This window comes from Oryza glaberrima, chromosome 10, assembly GCF_000147395.1.
Source record: "Oryza glaberrima chromosome 10, OglaRS2, whole genome shotgun sequence".
In the NCBI taxonomy this organism is placed as follows: Eukaryota; Viridiplantae; Streptophyta; class Magnoliopsida; order Poales; family Poaceae; genus Oryza; species Oryza glaberrima.
In genome coordinates, this window is record NC_068335.1 from 43739 (window position 1) to 60496 (window position 16758).

Genomic DNA, 16758 nt, shown 5'->3' on the forward strand with positions numbered 1-16758 from the left:
TTACCTTACTTTTACTTTCGGTGACATGTTTTCTAAAGAAAATTAGTCTGCCTTCTTTTCAAATGATGAAGAAGATTATAAATAGTTACTTATAAATATCACTTAAATAAGATGTAATATAAAGCTAATAGGTTATAAAATTATAAAAACAATTAATGCCAATGAAAACAATGGAAAAATTGTGGCATATGTTCTCCGGTTAATATTTCACTCTTATAAGTGTCTCAAACATAGTGTACGACGCATGCCCGCGCATTCGCGCGGGCTACTTTCCTAGTTGTATGAATTGGCTATTACATTGGCTATAGATGATTTGAAGCTAGCAGTTGGCTATACTATTAAACTTGCTCTAACCCGGTGGTGTTCTTTTGTAGCTAAAAGATACGGATTTTTTCCTCGATTTCCATTAGCGTGTTTTTCAAACGTTAATTTAAAATATCAAATAAATCTAATTTTTTAAATTTGTAATAATTAAAAATCAATTAATCACATGTTAATAATTTTATCATTTTGCGTACCCTAGCTTTATCTTCGTCGTAGTTAAATTCAAACGGAACAACGTGTACGTCTGCTGCCCAAACAATTAGTACGGGCTGGTTTCGCTGTAGCCTAGGGTTTAGGCACAACTCAATTAGGCCTTGTTTAGCCGGGGAAAAATTTTAGGTTTGGTTGTCAAATCAGATATATTGATACACATTTAAAGTATTAAATATAGTCTAATAACAAAACAAATTACATTAATTACATATTTCGCCAGGAAACTACGAGACAAATTTATTAAGCCTAATTAATCTGTCATTAGCAAATATTTACTGTAGCACCATATTATCAAATCATGGCACAATTAGGACTAAAAGATTTATCTCACAATTTACACGCAATCTGTGTAATTGGTTTTTTTCCTACATTTAATACTTCATGCATGTGTCCAAACATTCGATGTTAAAGCGTGAAAATTTTTGTTTTCGGAAATAAACATGGCCTTACCAAACTCCTCCCAAGGTCAAAGTTTTTGCTTGGAGACGCTCTGCCTAAAATTGCTGTAGTTGCAATCAACCTGAGACAGATTTCCATCTTTTCTTTGGTTGTTTCTTTAGCAGACTAACCTGGAGAATTTCTGAAGCAAATCTTTCTACTGAGTACTGACATTTTCTCTGATAATGTTTCCCTGGCTCACATCATTGCTTACATTTCCTCAAATGGTTCTAATAAAATTGATCTCCATAAATCTTTGATTATCTTGTGTGGCAGCTTTGGAAGGCCAAGAATGATCTGAAATTTCAGGGCATCTTAAAAGGAGCCGACCCAAGTGTGTTTTGCGGCAGAAGCTATGATAAATTCATATATACTCTTTTCTCTATAAATCATAATTTGCAGGTGGAGCCTCAGGAGGAGGTATATAAAAGAAGAATGGAGACTATTCCGGAGGGCAATAAATATTATATAGATGCAGCTTGGGAGAATCAATTCACAAAGATTGGTATTTTCTTCCACATGCCGACAACACACAAATGCTCTTTTTATTAAAGCCACAAGTGAGGTGGCTCAATCTTCTTTGCTGGCAGAATTGGCAGCATTGCAACTTGCTATGGAGATTGCCAAATTCTTCAACTTTGCAGGTACTAGTTTTTTAACTGATAATTCAGTAATAGCGGATACGATCAAGAAAAGAGACTTCAGCAATGAACCAGGCCATTGACCTTTATGGAGCCAAATTCAAAGAGACATTCCTGAAAATTTGCTTCAGGTGGCATGGAAATCTAGAACAAGTCTTCTGTCAAATCCTGTTATTAGCTGTCAAAATATTTCTCATATTGCTTACCCTACTAGACTCTCTCTTCTATCAATTGTAAAATAACTCATGTTCTATGTTTCTACTAATAATATTTCCTGGTTTTCAAATATATATATATATATATATATATATATATATATGTATGTATGTATGTATGTATGTATGTATGTATGTATGCCAAAATCTGGACTATCTATACCTAATTAAAAAATACTTAAGGCTTCCGCCTTTTTTTCCTTCCGTCGCCCCCCTCCTCCCACCCGGTGCCCCCATTTCTCCCCCTCCCCCAAATTCGTCCGCTCCCCCCTCCCTCCCTTGCCCCCCTCCTCCCACCCGGCGCCCCCATCTCTCCCCCTCCCCCAAATCCGTCCGCTCCCCCCTCCCTCCCTTGCCCCTCCTCCTTCCCGCCTCTCTCCCTCCCTCTTGGCGCCCCCATCTCTCCCTCTCCCCCGCAGCCCCTCTTTTCCTGGCGTTGCCCCTCCTCTCCCGCCTCCCTCCTTCCCTCCTGGCACACCCCCACATCTCTTCCTCGCTACACATGCTCCCCCTCCCCCTCGACATCTCTTCTCCCTAGCGTCCCTCCTCTCCCCTGCATTCCCTATCTCTTACGCATTTAAGAAAAACAGAACCTCCTCGTTCGGGAGCACGTTTTGAAGTACTCACTCGGTCGTGTTTACCACAAGAGATCACCGTTGTTGTTTCTCTCTATCAGGACCATGTTGTTGTCGACCTCATTCCCATTGTTCTGGTTTTCTTCGTTGCCAACCGCCACCATCTATGGATGAGTCATATTGTCAAACACACTCGACCACCTTACTCACCACCGTTTGATCACTAGAGCACCGTCGTCCATCTCCCCTTCTCTTTTGTTTATTGTGTTGGTTAGGGAAGACGATAGATAATATTAGTCAGTTTCTCCTGCTTGTTCAAGGAAAACATAATCCTCTCGTTTAGGAACGAGTTTTGACACACTCACCTGGTCGTGTTCACCACTAGAGCTCATCATTGTCATTTCTCAATCTATCACGGGACTACCTCGTTGCCCCCCTACATCCCTCTTGTTCCGGTTTTTTCATTGCCAACCTCCACCATTTATGAACGAGTCACATCGTGGGATACGTACTACCACTTTCCTTACTGTCGTTTGGTCGCCGGAGCACCGACGCTCACCTTCCCTCCTCTTTTGTTTCTCGCCTTGAGCTAGGGAAAACAATGAACAACGTCTGTTGGGCATTATTCCTTCTTAGTCTACCCAACCATGCTCCTGGACCACTCACATCATATTAAGACAAATGGAGTATGAATAGAACATGAAAAATTCTATTTTATATCAATGAAAGAAGCACCCGTTCAGAATTAATGAATCAGATTTTCATACGTGGGCTAAAATAAGTTTTTTTTCAATTTCTAACTAATTTAAGTTGTTTTTTCATTTATATTATTAGATTTAGCACTATTTGATCCACTAAAAATTATTGTAACATATAGTTTTCTCTATATTAAATTATTTATAGCTAAATTTGAAAATAGGATTAAGTTATATAATTTTCCTGATATTGAATTATCGTTCCTGGCAAAGTTATTTATAGTTTCATGTTGTTATTTATACGTTTATATTTCCTTCATCATTTATGCCCAACTAAGCTTTTAGGGGTACATAGGGGATTTTCTCCTAAGCTTGACCGGAGCCACCACCACAATGAATCTTGGAGAGTGTGGTAGAGGAGGACACTAGCGGACGCGAAGATCTCATAGAGGTGGAGATCTTGGTCGAGGCTGCAGAGGTATATATCCCCTAGGAGGTTGAGCTCGCAGTGATAACAGAGGGTAAGTAATGAGAGAGAGTAGGGCAAGGGAGAGCGGGAGGATGACGACATACAGGGCCACTATTTTATTAATCTTTTCACCGACTAGATTGTCATGTAGGTGCACATAAGTGAAAACTCTCCCAGCTTGGATATTAGGGAGGATAAAGTGGATAATTATAATAGTTGAGGAGTGTTTCCTATCCCGAATTTATAGTTGAGGGGTAAATTTTAGACAAACCTGATAGTTGAGAAGTGAATAATTTTAAGTATATGTACTTTTCTCTTTCCACCACCCAAGGAGATTGAATTGTCGCCATCAAACATTAATTCGATCAAGTTCTGTATGATCGGTGATGAGTTGATGGGTAACCTCTGGATTAGGATTCCAATTTTACATGCTTCTCTAAGGAAGGATTCTAATTTGGCATCTTCTCTAAGGAGATTATTCCTTGCCACTAAACTTCTCCCAAGTATTATCTATGGTTAATTTAATCGGTGCCACTACAAATTCCACAATTTAAAGATCTACCATTACTATTCACCTATTTGGAACATTACTATTCACTTATTTGGATCATACCATTACAATTCTCTCTTACATACATATATCATTTTCTACACCCTGGACACCATTGTATCCAAATGCAAGCTATTGTATTTCAAATTGCCCAAAATACCCATTCTACATCTCTTCTCTCCCACCTCGCTGACATTTGGGCCCCACACATCATCCCCTACCTCTTTCTTTCTCTCGTTATCTCTCTCGTGGTCTCTCCTTTTCCATATGCCTGAGGAAACATGGCATCGTGGAGGACTAGGTGGCTAGAGGGGGAGGGGTCTCACCGCCTTGAAGATACCAACATTGGGTTGTGTGCATCTGAACAGGTTGTCATGGGGGACCTTTTCTCGTTGGAGGTGGAGGACGGGCTTGGAGTGTGCAAAGTGGAACTAGGCTGGTGGAGGGCAGCGACAGTGGGTTTAGGTTTTAGGTTCAGTGTTGGACAATGATGACGCCATGGAAGCATAAGAGGGTGGAGGAGATGTTGTCCAAGAACCTGGTGGCGGAGCTATGCCTCTCCAAGCTCTACTCCATCGTGCCAAAGATTAGCAAAGTTTCCTTTTCCTTCTTCACTTGCAAGATTGCCTCTGATGAAAGTGATTGTGTTGCAAGTAGATGGAAAGATGAAGATAAGGGCTAGGGGCATTTGGGTAGGGGCGGGGGAAGAGGAAGATAAGGTTTACTTTTGGCAGAACTATGCCTCTTTAAGCTATACAGTATGCAAAAAGATACTAGTCCAAGAACATCCTAGCCGTATATAATGGCCAGTCCAAATTTTACAAAATACAAGTGGCACCGAGCTAGTTTGATGAACATTCGCGTTCTCGCAACGAGTACGCACGGCTTATAGCACAAACTGATGAAGATGAACAAACTAGCTAAAAACTAGACAAAAAGTAGATGCGAAATCGAAAGAGCGATTCAATTGGTTAATTGTGTTGAAGTCTATTGTTGCCTCGATTGAACCAGTCATGAATCTTATAAAGAGGTTGATCTTGTCTTCTATAAAACCCTTTCATGGATTATTCGTGATAGAAACCAATTAGAATTCGAAAAACTTAACCTAAATAAGAAAACCTGAGACTGGTTAAAATTGGATTTAGAGTTGGAGTCAGTCGGTTTGACCAGCCACATGCTGCTGATTAGACCAACCCTATGGCGACGGTTAGATCAGTCTCGTGTTGGCAATTCAGATCTTTTTTAAAATCGATCATAGTTTTCTATTTCGTGTGTAGATGTTAAATTTAGGGTCAAGAACTTTACTCCACCAGTAGATTGGTTGGGTTGGGGTTGGGTTTGCAACTTTGCATAGCGTCGCATAAAGAAAAAAAAGATCGATCAGGATTAAAAAGGGAAAATAGAGGAAGAAATGACTCATCTGAATCTGAGAGTCGTGTCAGAGTGGAGAGGAAAGAGCAGGAGTTGACCATGAACTAGTCAACGGCAAGCACTGTGGATGCTGTGGAATATCCATGTGTTTATGCCATTTGCATGCCTTGCCGGCGCGCAAGTCTTTGACATGCTGCAATTAATTGAGGAGGAAAGCTCCCATTAGCAATTGCAATCCCCACCGAGAAAATTGACCCAAATTGCCCAGCCAATCGATCCATCCATCCATGGAGATACTTAGCCCGTCGCCGCCGCCCAGCCCCGGCCCCGCCTCCGCCTCCGCCTCCGGCTCCGGCTCCGCCATGGATTCCTTCATCCACAGAGGTGCCGGTTGGCATTTCCCCCGCCGTGACAACGTCGACGCGCGGGTCCATGTCGCCGTCGGGAGGTCGCCGGAGAAGACGTTGGGCCTGCTGCGATGGGCCTTCCGCCGCTTCGCCTGCGCCCAAGTCGTCCTCGTGCACGTCCACCAACCTTCTCCGCTCATCCCTACCCTCTGTACGATTCTAGTGTTTCAATTCCTTCTTTCTTTCTTTCTTTCTTGGAGTATTTATTTATTTATGAGTTAATTTCTCGATTCTTCCTTCTCCGCCGCTCACGGCTCACCCATCACATCTTCTTCTTCTTCTTCTTCTTCTTCTTCAGTAGGCAAGATTCCTGCCGCTCAAGCCACCGAAGAGCTCGTGCTGTCGCATCGCAAATCCGAGAAGGACGAAATGAACAAGATCCTCCTCACCTACCTCACTTTCTGTCACAGGGCACAGGTAAGTGCTACTCACCTTCTTCTCCAACCTTTTTTTTTATCTAGGAGAAACATCACAGATTCAATTTTTATGGGTGTGCGACGCTAATTAATCGGGCTTTTGCTCTGGCCACAGGTTCAGGCAAGTCTTCTTGTCACGGAGAATGAACAAATCCATGATGGTATTATCACTTTGGTCAAAGATCATGGGATTACAAAGCTTGTCATGGGTTCTACACCTGATACGTATGTACTACTTCAATTTTCATCAATTGCGTGCTAACAAAACACCCTTCTTGATAGTGCCATCTCTATAAAACAATTCAAACTCTCTGTTCTACACAAGGAATTCTACTGTTAGTTCAAACATATCGCTGCTAAAATTCGTGTATCCTGTTCTTACAAACCTGCTTCAAACCAGCCGTTTTCAGTCCCCACATGCTGTCATGTTATGCATTCTTTATTAATGGTCACGGGCATATGGCTAACAGCAGGTCCTACTACCATGATTTGAAGTTTCATCTTTGGCCCCTAGCTGATGGTCCAATCAGTGGCGGCACCAAGAGTTTTGTGAAGCCAAGGCGGGTCTAACTGAAACTATTACACTCAAAACATGTTCATTTTCCATATATCACCATTAAAATTTTCTACCATTTTTTTTCTATAGAAATGTGACCCAAAATACTTGTAAATATGTTTATGGATGAAAGGATACTATGATGAGAACGTCCAAGCTTAATTCGATGATTCACTAATACGCTGAAATATAAATTTACTAGGTAAAAGCTTTTATCAATATCAATGGAACATGGAAGAAAATAACAAATACTATTCATATTCAGAGAAACGTACCCACTAATACACCTATATTGTGTCTACATGGACATGTTCAATACAAGTAAATGTCCGTGTGATTTGATAACGACAGTGAGTCTAGTACTTGTGGGGGCAGGCAGGCCATAGGCAGCTGAGGCCCAAGGCCCAATCGCCTCCTGCAGCATGGCTTGCCGTATTTAATTAATAACATGCAAATCTTTCCCAGGAATTAATCTGTTTCAGCCAAGGATTAGCGCTAGATAATATGGGTTCATCGCTGTGAAGCCTGGGCATCCGCCCCTGCTGCCCGGGAGGTGAATCCGCCTCTGGGTCCAATTACGTTGTTACTAATACCCGTTCTAACTTGCTGTTCTTGTGGTTGTCATGTGTATTCTTCATCAAAATTTCAATACTGAACAAAGCAGCTATCAGTATTGGAAAACTAGGTAGTCTAGTCCCCAAGTATCTACTTCAAGCTAGAAAAGTTCAGCCCAAGAACATAACAGAAATTGGAAATAATACTAATAACTCAAATTAATCTAATACTCTCTTTATCAACTTATGGAGCATGAAGGAAAACAAGAAACAAAAAAACTTGATCTCAGGTGCTCGATAGACTAGATATTTTTTGTGTGTATTCTACACCCTTCATTGCTCGTAACCATTCTTAGTAACAATTTCCAGCACTGGCATCTTCCAACAACACCTCGATGGTTTTGAAACTTTGATCTCCCAACTTGATGTTAACATTGTCTGCCCCACCTTGATGTAGCACCAAAATCTTGCAACCAACATCAACTGGACAATGCACCACATGCTCCTCACCTAGGATTGCAATTTCGGATCGAAATTTTGGTAATTCCGGACCCCCCCCCCCCCCCGCGGCAAGTGATTATATCGGCCGTTTTTTTTTGTTTTTCTCAAATTTCTGTGAATTTGGTCAAAATTTAATCAAATTCAGTTAAATTATGCTAAAATTTCAAAAAAAATCGGTCCAAAAAGTGCCAAAAATCCTGATTTTCAGGAATTTCCGTAGAACCAAAATGAGCGAAATTTCGGATGAAATCAAAATTGAAAACCCTGTCCTCAACCACCTTATGTCAAGTATTCCCGTGCTCACTCACCTAGATCCATCATTATTTGTTTAACCATGCCTCATGAATCCACATAATTTCAGTAAAAAGTGAGCAAACTTGAATACAATTAAACCCATTGTCAATTACATGTCACATCAACTTGTTGATATGAGTATCATCTAACGTAATCTTACAATTTTGTTCGGAATGTATGGTTATAATGATCCCAAGAAATAGATCATCTAACTGTAATGATATGTATGCAGATGGTTCCGTAGTGTTTGTGGGATCCTATGATATGTACTAAGATATTGACATCCCATAGTGACCACTATATTCCCTTTCTTTTGTTTTATTTCGGGGTGGGTGTCCCTGAAAATTTGAACTCTCTCTACCTGTAATGCAGTTGCTTCAAGTTGAAAGCGAGCTATGGCAAAGCATCTTTTATGGCAAGGAATGCCCCATCATTTTGTGAAATCTGGTTTGTTTGGAGAGGAAGACACATTTGGACCAGAGAAGCAGCTGCAGCCATTGGCAACAATATCTCAGTTTACAATGAAGATGATGTTATGATCAGGAAAAGAATCAGGTTCAGCTCTACTAGTAACAATGCTGAATCCATACTTGATGAAGGATACATTTCATACGAGGCACAAACACCTGCTGATCGTTATGAAATCACCATTTCAGATAATGGTCAACCGAATGATTATGAATCTCTTGTTGATGCCAACCATTTCTGCAATATTATTGTACCAAATTTGCAACATGCACAGTCTGCATTTAACTCAACATTCCAGCCTGGTTCTTCTGTAGACATGGAATCATTAGTGTTATATCCTCAGGTGCTCTCCTGCTACATTGACATGTTCATTGATAATTTTGTAATTAAAGGATGATCCTTTTTTTCAATTTAAATACTGATGGTATTATCTGTCAGGAAATCTTGGATAAAAATTTCAAGCAAGTCATTCTAGAAGCAGAGAGATCAAGGAAGGATGCTTTTGTTGAGCTTCTCAAGCGCAAAGATACAGAGTCAAGAGTAGCCGGTGTTATTGCCAGGGTATGCAAACCATTTATCCTATCTTGTATTTTAAACTGCACGGTTCCTCTGCAGTATAACATTATTGGGAAACCAAACGGAAGTTTTAGATTCTTTAACATTGATTTTGAATAATGTGGTGAAAATTACATATGCATTCCTTTGTTGATCTGGCTTGTGCTTCTTGAGCAGGCAAAAGCTTCTGAGTTCGCTCAAAAACAAGAAATGAAAATGCGGGAGGAACTTGAAGCTTTGTTGACAGCCACAAAAAAGCAGCATGAAGATCTTGCAGAAAATAAAGAAAAGGCTACAGAAGGGTTGGACTCTTCGATGAGAAAACTAGCCATCCTAGATGCACGTGCTAAAAGCATAGCTTTTCGGATGAATGAAGCTGTGGCAGAGCTGAAATTGATTCAATCTTCCATAGGAACACTCAATCAGGAAATTCCCAAAAGAGAGAAGCTAGAACTTGTACATACTGACCAGGTTGAAAGGTGTGCATATAACCACATTATGTTACCAAATTGCAGTTCAACTGTTTGTGCTGATGACTTGTACAACTTTAGAGAATTGACTTTGTCAGATATTAAAGCTGCAACATGCAAGTTCTCAGACAGCTTAAAAGTACAGCCACGAGGTCTTGGATGTGTTTATAAAGGAGAGATTATGAACAGAAGTGTAATGATTTATAAGTTGCACTCGTGTATCATTCAGAGTTCGATGCAGTTCCAGCAAGAGGTACTCTCTGTTACCCTGTTTATCATGCTGGTTGATATATTAGTGATACATAGCTCAATGAAACTGCTAAAAGTTATTTTGCAGCTCCACATATCACTTGAAACTCTATGGGGCTTGTTGAATTATGTAGGATTTGTTTTTTTTCTTCTATTTATCTAGATAGATTACTTGTTGTGTCATTTGTCATAATAAAAACCAAAAATTATCTCTTTGCACTATGACCAAGCAGGAGATGATGTGGGCCAATCGTTCCTAGTATATGCTTGCTTGTCTTGTTTATCACATAACTTATCGTGCTAAGTGTTTATAAAAACCTAGGAGCATATAGCAATAGCAGTTATTTAGCAGAAGGTAGTTATTTCACATTGTTTTTGGCAGGTCCACCTCATTAGCAAGGTGAGGCACCCTCACCTGGTGACTTTGATTGGGGCATGCCCGGATGCATTGTGTCTTGTCTATGAATACGTGCCAAACGGGAGCCTTCACGACCGCCTTTGGAGCAAGTGCGGCATTCCTCAGTTGCCATGGAAAATCCGTGCACGTATTGTTGCTGAAATCTCAAGTGCTCTATTCTTCTTGCATTCCTGTAAACCTCAGATGATTGTCCACGGTGACTTGAAGCTTGAAAACATCCTTTTAGATGCCAACCTGCACTGCAAGATAGCTGATTGTGGTATTTCTCAATTATTCATGGAAGATGCCAAGGACGCAGACCCGGAATACCGGAGAAGCAAACCATTGACACCCAAATCTGACATATACTCCTTTGGGATTGTGATACTCCAGTTACTAACTGGGAAGCAGGCTGCAGGCCTTCCCAGCGAAGTAAGGCGTGCAATGTCCAGTGGAAAGCTATGGTCATTGTTAGATCCAACAGCTGGAGAGTGGCCTCTGGAGGTGGCTCGAAGGTTAGCAGAGTTGGGGCTCAAGTGCAGTGAGGCAGCAAGTCCAGAGCTGCTGACTCCAGAAACTGTGCGAGATCTGGAACAGCTCCACCTGATGAGGGATAATAGACAAGTGCCCTCCTTCTTCCTGTGCCCGATCCTCAAGGCAAGAACGAAACCTAAGAACATCGATAGGGCAGAAGCCCATAAGTAACCCAAAATATCTACTAATAATAATGCGGTAGTAATGTGTTTTTTTTTTTCATTCTAATTTGTGCAGGAAGTGATGCATGATCCCCAGGTGGGGGCGGACGGGTTGACGTACGAAGGGCGCGCCATTTCCGAGTTGATGGACAATGGCCCTCCAATCACCCCCAACCACGCCCTTCGTTTTGCCATCCATGACTGGCTCTCTCAGAGATCAACTCCTTTCTGATTTTCCCCAAGGATCTGGATTTTGTATGTACACATTGTTTATTTCATAGTCAGTCTGTTTGTTAGTAGCACATGCATGATGTAACGAAATAATAATAGAGTAAATATTTCAAGTTTCATGTATCGAGCAAATGTCACTGTACATATAGAGTGAGTTAGGAGCTATGTTCAGGGCAGTCGGAGTATCTTGCTAGTTGCCCGTTTGGTCTAAGTAGCAGTTGTCATGGGGTTGACAAACTACCCCCTCCGTTTCTTTACTTATGTAAGATGCTTTGATTTTTTTATCAGTTAAAGTTCAATCAAATTTATAGAAAACATAGTTACATTTTTAACACAACAAATATATTCAATGTTAGATTAACAAGACATTTTGGTGTTGTTGATGTTACTAATTTTTTCTATAAATGTTGATTACTGTATGTTACTGAATGAAAACATATCTGACAAGTGCATGCACAACAATCTTTCCCAAATCAGGGATATATGAAAAGAAAAACAATAGAAACCACGCCCAACATAATGAAAGTCATATTTGGAGATCATACCTGAGGTCTGGTCTGGTAGGATCCTAAGAGTACTTTAATTATGAGTTTTATTATGGCAATGTTCGTTTTTGTCTAGACTGGCCATTGCCTAAAACGTCGCAGATAAATTAAATTGTATTTTCCTAAGATGATGTCCGGGTTAAACGAAAAGGAAATGTGTGCTCGCATGAGAGCTTTTCTGATAATCTTCCACGGTCAACATGGAGATGTGGACTGAGTACGTCTTGAAAATCTTTAACTGCTCTTATGCACTGGTTGATAATTTCTTTGTGGTCTCATCTCATTGACCTTTGTGCACACTACGTCACTAAAAACGTCATTGATCGTTACCTTGTGTCTTCTTGAGAAGATGAAACAAGGTAACGACGTTCAGTGACTTTCCAAGGGATCAGTGAACTGGAGGGTTAGAGCAAGTTTAATAGTATAGCCAATTACAGGCTCCAAATTATCTATAGTCAATTTAATGCTGATTTATACAATAGTTACCTATAAACGTATACTACACAAGTCATAGTTGGTCCCACCTGTCATTTACATATGCATCTTGAAGTCTGTGCCGTAACTGGCTACAAATTTGTAGCCCGCTACTCTTCTCTCCTGTTTTATATTCTCAAAATATGTTTATAGCTGTCTTATAGTCTGCTATTGTACTGCTCTTAAGGCAAGATAAGTTCTTGATCTCGGCCACAGTGCCAATTCAAAACAAGTGATCCACCAATGTTGTAAGACAGAGCCGATGTATAAAGCACAAAGACTTCATCAATGTTGTAAGCAAGAGCCGATGTATAAAGCACAAAGATAATATGCACACCTTATATAATGTGTGTGAATTTTTATTATAAATATTTATGTACAGGTGAATTTTCATTAAAATATTTTTTTCACTATATTCTAAACTAAAATTAAACTTATTTTGTGTCCTTTGAAAGCTAGTTTATTTTCTGATAATTACCTTTGCAATATATAAATTCTAAAACAAAATATTGTATCGAAATGAGATTCCTCTGAAAAATCTTAGAGTATTTTGACTCCCCAGAAGGATATTTTACAACCCCAAAACAAATCCAATAATATTAAAATTTGATTCTATTCTATTATTTATATATATATATATTCATTCTAAAAGTCCTTGTAAATTGTTTGATTTTTTCTATTTTGAATGGGTTTTAAATACATCAACATTTGTTCAATTTTCAATTTATTTCAAGTCCATTTTTTAATTCTTTTTGAAGATTTCTATTCTATGAATCATCCATGAAATGCTTTGATATTTGCAATACGTTCTAACTTTTCTCTCATGAAATATTGAAGTAATGGTCATTGTGTTTTTAGCTAATTATCACTAAACTGGATTGTCTTATAACAAATATACATTTCTAGATTGTTCCACATCAAAGAATTTACAATGTACGTTAGCAAGTTTTAAAAAGAAAGGATATGGTCTTTAATTCCTATATGGAATCGACTTGATATATTACTAAGGTTGTTTCATTGTTAAGATTTCTAGATGCAACCCATATGCTTATCGGTATGATGTTTAACAGACCACACCTTTATTTTCAATATGTTGTCTATAATGCTACATGAGTACATGTTATTATTAAGAAAATGATATATCACTTACATTTTTTCTCTAATTTATTAGTGACTTCATGGATCATATGTGTAATTTGGATGCTTGATCATCTTTCTCAAGAACATTTATTTATCTCCTAAAAAGATCATTTTAAAAGTATCAAGAACAATTTGTATAGGTACATAGCGCCAATATGCATGTTAAGAGAAATTAATTAGGTTGGTAGAAAGTCGTTAAATGCCTAATGTGATATAAGTAATAGATGGAGGTATGTTTCTGTTATTTTCCCATATAGATAATTTTAATTTTAATTATCAAGGAGATAAAACATAGAGAGAAAAGAATGACACACGTTGCACACGGGCAGGGAGGGAGGGAGGTTTGGGATGTTTTTTTTCTAAATAACTAATCTAACGACCTAAAATAATGTGTCAGATGCATCATATACCACAAAGGGGAGGAGAAGGAGGGAGGGAGGGAGGACTTGGGTGTTCTTTTTAAGAAAAAATAGATTGAAAATAACGTGTCCAATTTAAGTCAAAACCAATGGTTGGAATTTTTTTCCCGAAATTTTTAAGATTTTTCTCTAATTTAAGAGGAGAGGGAGGGGCGAGCAGGAGGCCGCCGCTACTCCTCACCAGACCTCCTCCTCGCCGCTATGGAGGTCCCAAGCTCAGGGGCCAGATCAGGCCCCCACGCCTCCTTGTCCGCCTCACGGGACAGGACTAGGGTTCATGAAATACGGTTAGATTCCAAAAAAAAAACCAATGTTCGGACGTTGCTCAAATGTTGTTGCTGTCTAGAAATTCGATAAGTTTCGTCCTAATTTAAATTTCAATAGATAAATAATAAAAAATCCTATAAATAGTATGATACTGGTAGGACCTATTGGGATATAACTTTTTTTTAAAAAAAATATGAATTCCACGCATTTTCATAGGACATGAGAGGAGAGGGAGGGGCGAGTAGGACGGAGGAGGAAGACGCGGCCGTCTCCGCCGTCACGCTGGGGAGGCACAGCCCCCAGTCCTCCATCGTGCCAGTGACCGCTGCTGCGCCGGTGAGACACGGCCCCGCTGTGCCATTGGCCGCCGCCGCCATGTCAAGGTCTCGAGGAGCTGCTGACCCGCTGCTGCGCTGGGGAGATATGCCTAACGCTAGCAGTGGCGTGCGTGGGCTGATGCAGCCGCTGGGCAGGCCCGCACCACTTACCCACTTAGGCCTAACCACTTAGGAGTAAGTGGGCTGATGCGGCAAGCCCACCACGTCCGGCGGCGCCACCACAACCCACATCGAGGCAGCATCAGAAAGAGGAGGGGAACGAACAAGTTCGTCGCTGTTGCGGCTTGAACCCTAGCCGCTACCGCCATGGATTTGATGACGCCTCCTCCACCGCCTCCTCCTCCGCCGCCTTCGCCGCCATCTCCACCTCCGCCGTCGTTCCTAGTGATCTTGCAGACTTCCTCCAGCACCGCCGCTTCCAATGCGCCCTCCAAGGGACCTTCGTGGTCATCGCCGGTCATGGGCTCATGGCGGCGCACTCATCGTTGCTCATCGCACCCACTCCGCCTGTTTTGTCAATTTCTGTGGGTGGTGCTAGACCAGCTTCTGCTTCAATCCTGTCGACCTCTACGCATGTGAGTTCTTGAATTTTTTTTCCCTGATGTGGATGCAGTGAAAGGGAGATGCAGATGCAGTGAATCTGAGTAGGATGAATCCAGAAAGCAAGGATGTAATTTTCAGATTCAAACCATATTTAATTTTGTAAGGATGTACGCATCACTTCACTAAAAAAAGAAGATTATTTAGCTCCTGCTTGTTTGTGATTAGTTGCTTTCGTGACATAACAATGTGCAGTTTTGATGGCTTGCCTTTACATACATGCTTGATGGTCACCTGGGATGTAAATATGTGATATGCCTGTTTGAGAAACATCATTGAATCTTGTACATTAATCTTATACCTTTCTGACTTTGTTTTGAGTTATATGAATAGACTGTTCTATTTGTTGTTCGATTCCTGTTCAGCATTATTATGTATAAACTCGTTACTTACACACTGCTTTTTTTTCACACATGAAAACAAGTTAAAAAATAATTTACATGTAACTGCTACTTCTTTTTTTTTTTTGACTGTGTAACTACTTCTTTTGGCGCTCACTTTGAACACACAAGATTAGCCTTGCATAACTAAGTTTCAGCACTAAAATAATTATCTGTTTTGTTCATGAGTTTCAGAGCCCCCTAGATTTTAAGCTATGTCAATTATATAATGCAGTCGCTTGGCTGTCAAATTCCTTTTTATGATAGAAGACAGTTTGGAGATGTGCATATGACTGTGCTTACATTTTGCTTAGACGGGAGCACATCTTTACTGACAGACAAATGGTGATGTATTCACACCTTTACTAACAGACACATGGTGGTGTATTTCTTTCTTTGCGTTAAGTGGATTATATTTTCATGGAATTAGATGTTACGCAATTCTGTCAGTATATGCAGGGGTTCCTGAGAAGTTCCTGGAGAAAGTCTGAACATTGAGGTTCTGTGCTGAATGCAGCCTCCAAATTGTCTGAATATTGATTTATTTTATATTCTTTGCCAGCGTAAGAAAATTATATTCTTTGCCATGAATTGCCCACATTTTTTTACCAAGTTTTGGTTATACCATTCTAAACTTCCTATGCAGAACTCAATTCTGTAGAAATTGCAGGTTGTTTTCTCTCTTTGGTGCCTGCAGATTCTTCTGATTCTTTATGGTTAGCAGGTTGCTTGCTAATATCCTAGGATCTTGTTTTTTTGCTGGCCATATTTTCAACTGAACTAGTGCAAGCAACATGCATCCTTTGTTCTTTCAAATATTCACGAAGTAGTGCTTCCTGATGAAAAACTCATATATAATCATGATTTGTCAATATCCAGAATCTGAAGATTTGCAAGCTTCAACACCATCAGGCATTGAAGTAGAGCAGCTGCAATGAACAGTCTTGTGTTATTGATACAATCGTTAGTTTGATCTTTATTAGGATATTCATAATGTCCTATTATTCCACTCATATTAATATTGTAAATTCAGTGAGCAATGCAACGGTTCTGTGACTTCTGTCATTCTGTTTGCCATCTTCAAAATCTTGGAGGAAATTTCGTTGTTTAGGATTGAGTGCTTAGTCTGAATTCTTCTCAAACATTTCTTGTAATTGATGCCACTGTGGTTTACTACTACTTACAAACACTAGCACACAAATAGTAAGCTGATTATCTGATCATGTATGTTCTTTTAATCTAGGCAAAGTAGAACCAGCGGGCAGGCGGACAAGGCCGCCAGAAGTTTGCGGGCTTACATGCGGGCTGCTC

General features: G+C 40.1%; 1 protein-coding gene across 2 annotated transcripts; it reads left to right on the forward strand.

Annotated features, from left to right (window-relative positions):
- Positions 1-5572: 5572 nt before the first annotated feature.
- On the forward strand, positions 5573-11650 carry LOC127753290 (U-box domain-containing protein 33-like). 2 transcript variants are annotated; one of them, XM_052278771.1, is made up of 9 exons: positions 5573-6049; positions 6197-6315; positions 6430-6539; positions 8592-9030; positions 9126-9248; positions 9420-9721; positions 9794-9965; positions 10344-11015; positions 11130-11650. In XM_052278771.1, the coding sequence occupies exons 1-9, from the start codon at positions 5779-5781 to the stop codon at positions 11283-11285; spliced, it is 2364 nt and encodes a 787-aa protein (XP_052134731.1). In that variant the 5' UTR covers positions 5573-5778; the 3' UTR covers positions 11286-11650. The 2 variants fall into 2 exon arrangements, with proteins under 2 accessions (XP_052134731.1, XP_052134730.1); XM_052278770.1 differs by having other exon boundaries at positions 9420-9965.
- The last annotated feature ends 5108 nt before the right edge of the window (positions 11651-16758 follow it).

What these genes read in the sequence shown, in the direction of transcription:
- LOC127753290 (XM_052278770.1), top strand. Translation starts at nt 5,779, where the DNA reads ATGGAGATACTTAGCCCGTCGCCGCCGCCCAGCCCCGGCCCCGCCTCC. An exon ending in CATTAGTGTTATATCCTCAG is followed by an intron (nt 9,031 to 9,125) that starts GTGCTCTCCTGC and finishes ATTATCTGTCAG; the next exon opens with GAAATCTTGGATAAAAATTT. An exon ending in TAGCCGGTGTTATTGCCAGG is followed by an intron (nt 9,249 to 9,419) that starts GTATGCAAACCA and finishes CTTCTTGAGCAG; the next exon opens with GCAAAAGCTTCTGAGTTCGC.